The 8,445-nt window shown below is 36.1% G+C and overlaps 1 protein-coding gene across 2 annotated transcripts in view; it reads left to right on the top strand.

Annotated features, from left to right (window-relative positions):
* The first annotated feature begins 3,351 nt into the window (after window positions 1-3,351).
* The window catches only part of LOC107753597 (creatine kinase U-type, mitochondrial-like), a 9,878-nt gene continuing 4,784 nt past the window's right edge, over window positions 3,352-8,445 (top strand). Inside the window, exons 1-6 of one of the 2 annotated variants that reach the window (XM_016569797.1) lie at window positions 3,352-3,412; window positions 5,102-5,298; window positions 6,030-6,228; window positions 6,323-6,418; window positions 7,447-7,668; window positions 7,742-7,827. In XM_016569797.1, the coding sequence (XP_016425283.1) occupies window positions 5,147-5,298; window positions 6,030-6,228; window positions 6,323-6,418; window positions 7,447-7,668; window positions 7,742-7,827 (755 nt within the window). In that variant the 5' untranslated portion in view covers window positions 3,352-3,412; window positions 5,102-5,146. Of the gene's footprint in view, window positions 3,413-4,889; window positions 5,299-6,029; window positions 6,229-6,322; window positions 6,419-7,446; window positions 7,669-7,741; window positions 7,828-8,445 lie in introns of those variants that run through there. The other variant, XM_016569796.1, reaches the window with a different exon arrangement.

An 8,445-nucleotide genomic window follows, 5' to 3' on the forward strand; every position in this document is an offset into this window, starting at 1 on the left:
CATTGTTTCAAAACACAAGATCATTGTGATATGTATTGAGAACATTTGAATGAATCACCAAAACACAACAGTATGATCTTCTTTCAATTTAGTACTTTTAACAATCAGTTCATTCAAGAGCAAACAATGCAAGATTCATGTTTCAAATCACCTTTGTCCCTGAAATAATTACAGTAATGCAGGCAATAACTGTCATGTTAGAAAATACACTTACATTACCTTGCAACTTGCATATCTCACATAAAATCAATAATGTTTGTAAAAGTATTTATCCAGTGTGTTATCAAAAGGTGTGATGAAGGCATGACATGGCCATAAGGTTTTGTGCTAGAACAGAGTTTGCTGTCAATGCAGTAAATGTCCTCACTGTGCCATATGACTGAATCTATATTCTAGCTGAAATTTTGAGATGAAGGGTGAGTTATAGTAATGTGCAGTCTTCACATAATGATTCTATATACAGTATCACATGGCATAATGTAATGTAAAATGCTGTATTTGATGCCATCTGTCTCCCTTCTTCTGATACATCTCTGATCAATCTCTTGCAATTTAATAGCAAAAAGCAATTTAAAAAAAACTAAGTACCATTGGGCTTGGTTTACTACTGTTTGATACTGTTATGTTGTTCTTACATTAGTCTTCTTGGCTGAAAATGCTGTTCTTTTGAATGTCTTTTTATAAAAAAAGGGGTCGCTGTTTATATTAAATATTAAGCAGAACAACTGTTTTTAATATTGGTAATAATAGGAAATGTTTCTTGAGCGGCAAATCAGCTTATTAGGATGATTTCTGAAGGATCATGTGACACTGAAGACTGGAGTAATGATGCTGAAAATTCAGGTCTGCCATCACAGGAATAAATAACATTTTATAATAGTACTTTGAGTTAACTGGGACATTTTTCTCAATCATCTGAATGGCAAAATGTATCCCAATTTATCTGAATTCACCCCTACAGCTATTTTAAATTGTAATAATATTTCACTGTATAACTATTTTAGTGTATTTTGAGCAAATTATTTTTTTCGGTGCGTATAAGAGACTTCTTTCCAAAACATTTAAAAAAAAACGTTCAAACTTTTGAATGGTAGTTCAAGTAAGCAACGAGTTCACTCAGTTTTCTTGAAAGTGGTGGGTTTTATCTGAGGTAAACGAAACCTTTTATTTAATATACTTATATTCACTGGTCAGTTCAGATTCACTTTTAAGTTAGTGCTTGTGTATGACTTTATGATTTAAATATAGCTATAATAGTGGTGTTTTTTTTTTATTTCCAGAAGATTTCAGACTATCATTAAAGTAATACAATGTTTGAGGAAAGATCTGTTTACAGGAAACTCGCCTGTTGTGTAGACTAAATACAGAGTGACCGAAATCATGTGTCTCCTGAGATTAATGTTGCACCATTTAACAGCTTTTTGCTTTCGTTTTAGTTTCATTCAAAAATGTGTAGCAACAGGTTGGATTCTCATTGCTAGAAAATGCTAACTTCTAACAGATTTAAGACTGACATTTTTTCACTGACTGATCCATAAATCTCTAAATTGTAAGGTGGCTGTGTAAATAGATAGTAGCTGTCACTATAAGGCTTTCATCAACCTTTGTTGAATGTACTGACCTTCATTTTAAATGAAATCATGGCTAAAAGGTGAGTCTCAGACACATGGTATGTTGAAAATCAGTGCATAGGCAGACTATGACATATCCAAGAGCCCTCCAAAAAAAAAAAAAGAAGAAGCTTAACAATATATATTGTTGGTTCTGTAATTAGGTGAACCATTCTGTCTACCCGAATGAATGTTCTACTTAATCATTCTACATTATTAATTAATTAATGTAAAGGAATAGATTATAATAGCTTTATAATAGCTTATAAAAGCTTTTTATATAAAATCAAAATAAAAACAATAAAATCAAAGTCGATGGACAGCTGCTTCAACTTATTCCAGTTGCGGCCCTGTTCCAGTGGAAGTAGGGAAAGTAACGCCGCCTTGTGGTGAGTTCATTTAGTGATGTTTGGAACTCTGGAATTGGGTTCTTTGCCGGGTTAGCGTGAAATTTTAAAATAGGTTTTACACATTTTCAAGGTTTTATTACATGCATGATGTGCAGACGATCTTAATACAGTTTGAAAAAACTCTTAAATAAAGCTGTGCTATAAACTATTAACACAGGCCTAAACAATTTTTCATGTTTGTATATAGCAGAATAATTCCACCAGGGGGAGCAGTGATACAGTATATATACAGAATACAGCAATATACAGTGTGTAAACATTTTAAATCTATTATTTGGTCACTTGAAGCGAGGTACAATTGTTTTTAGTTATTTTAGTTTCTTGTTGTTTTGTTTTGTGAGTTTGTGATTGTAACTGCTGCCTGTTCTTGGCCAGGATATTTTATATATATATATATATATATATATATATATACACACAATGAAAGTTTATATACAATAGATAGTACTTCTTTCAGTAATAGTTGTAATAGTTTCTGTTGTAATAATTTTAGATAAATCAAATGTGACAGATCAAATCAAACTACTTCAATGTCTACTCTAAGTCGTTTTACATTAGCTATAGATTTTACCTAAAGAACTATTCGTACAATAAGTGAAACGAGTAAGAAATAAGAACTTTAATGCAACTCTTGCATGACTAATTTGACCTGGTTAAAAGGATATGTACAGAACAAAAAGAAAATATATAGATTTTTTTAGCTGTTCTGAAAAAAAACAACAATTGTATTTGTTAAAAGCCTGAAAGAAGTTTAACACATACACACACACATATATATATATATATATATATATATATACATAGGTATGATATATATAATTCTTGCTTTGACTGTATTAGTAGTTTCCATTTTTGCTTCCCAACAAGACTTCAGGGCCAACAGTTCAGCAACTAGACATTAATCAATTATTAAACAATACAGAAGATAAAGACAATAATGGCCTTAAGCTGAATCTTGTTTTGTTACCTTTTTACATAGTGTGGATTTTCTTTGTTACATTGTTTAGTTGATTTTAACGACATCAATGTAATAGTGTTGTAAGGTAGGCTGTAAAGAGACCGTCGTCCCAGTGACCTTTGAACTGATTGTGGGTTTATTATCTCATTCCCAGCTCTGATCACACCGGACACAGATAAGGAATCCAGTTGTGATTTTGTTCCCAGGACACATTAAGCAGCGTTAGCCAGCCAATGAATGAATGGCACAGTGCTACTTGAGTGTTACAGTGGCAGGTCAGACAAAAGGAAGTCTTAACCACGCCATGGCACTGTAATAAAGAAGGACACACCTATTTCTGCTCTGCTGCATTGAAGAAAGTAAAAGCTTTGCCCTTGTACCTGGTTCCTATACTTCAGAAGATAAGACCAACTTCGGCGGATTAAAAGTATCTGGTAAGCTTTAAAATTTCATTTCAAATATGCAAGCAGTGTAATGTATCATTCATTTTGAAGCGTCGCTAGAGTACTTTTACATTTGATGAATGACATACTTGTTCAAACATTCCATGTTTGCACTGCATTTCAATGGAAATATGCCTGTTTTATAGAAAGTCTGCAATTCACTCAGTAGCATTTCTGCCTTGCATGATTTAAACACTGATTTAATCTCACAATAACGACCAGCTTGCTGTACAAAACAGTAAGGGATTATTATACAGGCTTTAGTTTGTTTTGCCTACGGTAATTCTCTTGTTTATTTCACATGATTTCTGCATAGTATCATAGGGGAACGGTTTAAACTAGGGATTTCCATCCCAACTAAGACCAGTAAATGCTATGAACTTGTCTCAATGGTTAGGCCTAAAGCAGGCTTATGATGAATTTAGGTTAACCCATTTGTTCACAAATGTTTTGCAGTTTACATGAGCACATATGAAACAAACAGCATGTCATTTTTTAAAACAATGGAATGACAATATGTGGCTTAAGAGTTGTCAGACTGGTCATAAATCTGACAGCTGACAAGTGATCATGACAGAGAATCTTAATATCATATTAATAACTGACCCTTTAATATTATAGCAAATATGATCCTATATATCTATATCTGTGCTTCCTTTATTGGGGTCTTGAGACAGAGGTCATATACAGTATCTGGTCAGGTGACTTACAGCACATTTTTTTACATGCTGTTAAAACGATGCACTTTTACTTATATTTAAAATAGCTACAACTTGTTTCAGACCCTTCAAACTGAAAAGTAGTTTGAATCACAAATGTGAAATGCTGGGTTAAATTCATTAGCCATTGTGTGGAAAACTTATTGAAGGTGATAGGCCTACATGACCGACGAACATCATAAACGAACATTGTAACGCGGGCCACGCGGCTAAAATGCGTAATATTCACAATATACAACAGTCTTGAATGTCTTGCTTTTTATACGATATTTAAACGATATTTTCTAATATCTTCTAATAGTCCTTGCCAGAACTAGGAACCATCCATTTTTTTGATGTAGCCTATTATAGCATTTTTAACCTTCTTAGTTTCACTTTAAGACACAAAGTGAACTTGTAAGGCTCCTGCAGTGCAATTAAACTACTCATAGTATCATACCACAGAAAAAAAAAAAATCTCAACCTAGGCCTATATCTAAATAACCATATAATTTATGCAACGGGGCCACTCATCAGCCAGTCCCTAGCGCGCATGCGCGCATGCGCGTGCTGCAGACGGGCGTGTGTTGTCTCACAGGTAAAGCTGAACCAATAGGCTTCAAAATCACGTACAAGGTTCAAATGAGCTGTCAGTGTCAGTTGCTTCACGGTTAACAACACATTTATTGTTCCCTTTTGGTACTACCTTAAAAACTCATTAAGACATTGATAAAATTTAACCACACCGGGACCCTAATGAAATAGCCTAAGTCTATATTCAAGGTTGTTGACTGGTATACTGTAAGGGTTGGGAGAAGCTGGGGGAGAATCTGAATCATCTCGTCCTGTGCTGCTGCTGCTTGTGGAGGGGAGGAGGGTGATCAGACGGCTGTTGTGTTGGGAGAAGGGCAGATATCCGCAGCATTCCCCTGCATCCTCCAGTAATCCCAGTGTCTCTCCTTCTGTCTGTCCATTCTCCAAGTCCACGGTCATCTGGAGAGACCTCGTCTGCTTCTATAGGGTTCAAATGGCCAGCAGCTTCGCACGGATTTTGTCCAGTAAAAGGAAGGTGGGAATCTGGTCGTTGGTCGGTGCTGGATCTCTGACCGTGGGATTCTTCCTGAATAGAGAGCAGCATGTCAATGCAGGAGCGCACGTCCGGAGAATCTATCCTGCTAGGTAACTACAGCCATACCCGTGTTTTATAACGACAACATCTTACATAAAACAATGAAATATTGTGAGAGAATGCCAAACAAACCATGCATTGTATTGCACAAATGCCTAAGTGGGCGTCAAATATGTTCATTCATATGAGTCAGGAATGATTCAGTTCCACGGTCGCGTAGCGATAAATAAGCATTATATTATATTATATTATATTATATTATACCTTTTAAATTGTGTATTCTATATTGTAGATCTAATTGTTTCGTTTAGATCTTTTAAATACAGTAGAATTAACCCTTATTTTTTTACACCTTACAAAATGATGATGAATGCAAATGTATTTATTTATTTGTTTGTATGCATTAATTAATATCATAATTCACATTTTGTCTTAAAAATGCACATGTAGCGGTTGAACGTTGGCTGTGTCAAAAAACACGAGACAGACCGCGTCTTAGGTTTTAACGCGTACAGAACGCATCTATGACATTCTAGAACGCCGTTTTTTGTTAGCAGCTCAAAAGGTTTTGAACGCGTTCGGAACGCGGTTATGACGCTCAACGCGCTGTTTTAATAGGGAGCTCACTAGGATCTGACGCGTAGGCTACAGAACGCGGTTTTGACGCTCAAAAACTCCCGTTTTAACAGACAGGCCCAACAACTGTCTTGGTAGACAGCTTGTTTGGTTTTGAGACACAGCCATTGCCCTTGATTTTCAGCTTAGTTCTTTTTCCCAACAGTGCTGAATATCCAGATTTGCGAAAGCACAATAACTGTATGGCCAGTCACCTGACTCCTGCTGTATATGCCAAACTGTGTGATAAAACCACTCCGAATGGTTACACTTTGGACCTGGCTATCCAAACTGGTGTGGACAACCCAGGCCACCCCTTTATTAAGACAGTAGGAATGGTGGCTGGAGATGAGGAGTCATATGAGGTGAGAGGATATTATATAGGCCTGTCAGACATTTGGCATATTAAGAGGTTAGCATTTTTGGAGCACAAAAGTACATCAAATATGTTTTGTGCAGGTCTTTGCTGACATCTTTAATTCAGTCATCAGAGAAAGGCACAACGGTTATGACCCCTGCAACATGAAGCATCCCACTGACCTGGATTCCAGTAAGGTAAGAGGAAATGTTTTAGTTACAAGTAGGCTACAACACTGACAGTAGTAGTGTTTCTTGAACTGTGGGCACTTTTATTTCCCAAAAGTCTTGGAATGCCTTCATAATTCATTTTTGATACTTTTTCAAATGTGTTTTTTAAAGTAGATTTTATAGATATTTTTTAATATATTTATAGATAAGTTTTATGGTTTTAACCATGTCACAGACTCAGACATTGTCACACATGTTAAGAGTATTTATTTTATTATACGTAATTACAAGCAACTAACACAGTACATGTTGTTAATTAATTACATAGAACTAATTTGTGTAATTACACTGCAACAAGGGCACAAATATCTATCTATCTATCTATCTATCTATCTATCTATCTATTCAAAATGATATTGAAATTATATTTTATTATATCAAAAAACAAAGATTGTAAAAAAAAATTGTAAACAATTAATCTATGTTTTTTTTTAACCTTTTTGAAAAAACTGGATCTTCTGGTGAAAATGACCTACAATCAAGGAAACATATTTATTTTTGTTCATTTTAAATTTAAAAGCTAAATTTTACATTTCGGTTTTAAATGCTTTGGGTTTTTTTTAAATGTAATACTCAGTTTTGTTTAATCTAAGACATTTTTTATTTTTTTTAAAAATACATTTGTAATTCAACTTTAAAACATAATTTAAAAAACTGCACATAGTTACATAATATCCCGATAGTTTGGCATTCTTTTTTTTCTAAGATTTATTTTTTGCCATTTTTAGCCTTTATTTGGATAGCACAGTTAATTAACAGGAAGCAAAGTGGGAGAGAGAGAGGGGGGCGGGATCGGGAAAGGTCCATGAGCCGGGACTCGAACTTGGGATGTGTGAAGCACAACAGCACTATATATCTGCGAACTGCCACAGGGCTATTGGGGCCAACATTTTGCCATTCTTTTACATTTTTTTAACTGGAAAGGCAGGCCACAAACACAAGCCTTACAGTTTCAAGTTCCTTCCATTATGTTCATCCTATTTTCATCCCATCAGATACGGGGAGGCCAATTCGATGAGAAGTACGTGCTGTCGTCTCGAGTCAGGACAGGGAGGAGCATCCGAGGCCTGAGTCTGCCCCCGGCCTGCACCCGCGCTGAGCGCAGAGAGGTGGAGAGGGTCGTGATTGATGCCTTGGCAGGCCTAAAAGGGGATCTGGCTGGAAAATACTACAGCCTCACTCTGATGAACGAACAAGAGCAGCAGCAGCTCATTGATGTGGGTATATTCACAAATGCGATGATATGTAACTCAATAAATTTTCATGCTGACCTTTCATTTTGCTATATAGGATCACTTCCTGTTTGATAAGCCTGTGTCGCCCCTGTTGACATGTGCAGGCATGGCTCGCGACTGGCCCGACGCAAGAGGCATCTGGTGAGTTTAACCTCAGTGAGGAGTTGAGTGGTTTGATGGCGAACGATGTCCTCTGACAGGACTGCGTTTCATCCAGAAATAGTCTGAAGCAGCCATGTGCTGTGGTTTGATATCGATCACGGAGTGTACCCATGGCTCACTTACATCTCCTGCATTATTCATCCTCTTTTTTCTCTTCTTCCTTCTGCCTGCAAGGGAAAGTGTGCCAGTGTTGCCAGACTCAATTTGGAAATTACCTTTGATTTAATACCCTGATGGTTTTCGAGCTAACAAAGCACTTCTGATGCCATTTGAGACTAAAAGTGAGACTAAAATGTAATAAGGTCAAGGGTAACTAGGTTTGGGAAATGAGAACAGATTCTTATTTTAAAAATAAAAGAACCATTTTGCCGATGTGGATGTATTGGCATATTAAATTACGCAACAAGCGTGAAACATAAAGCACAACTATTGTAGTCCAACTGAATGACTCTTATCAATTGGTTGTTTTAGTAAATGAAAACTATGCAGTGCAGTCAGTGCCATCCAGTTCCCGAATGAATGACTCTAAATCAATCCTTTTTACTGAATCAAAAACATACAGCTCAACCGGTGGAGTCAGATTCTCATACAAATGAC

Source organism: Sinocyclocheilus rhinocerous, unplaced genomic scaffold (genome assembly GCF_001515625.1).
Source record: "Sinocyclocheilus rhinocerous isolate Xijiao unplaced genomic scaffold, SAMN03320098_v1.1 scaffold200, whole genome shotgun sequence".
Classification (NCBI taxonomy): domain Eukaryota; kingdom Metazoa; phylum Chordata; class Actinopteri; order Cypriniformes; family Cyprinidae; genus Sinocyclocheilus; species Sinocyclocheilus rhinocerous.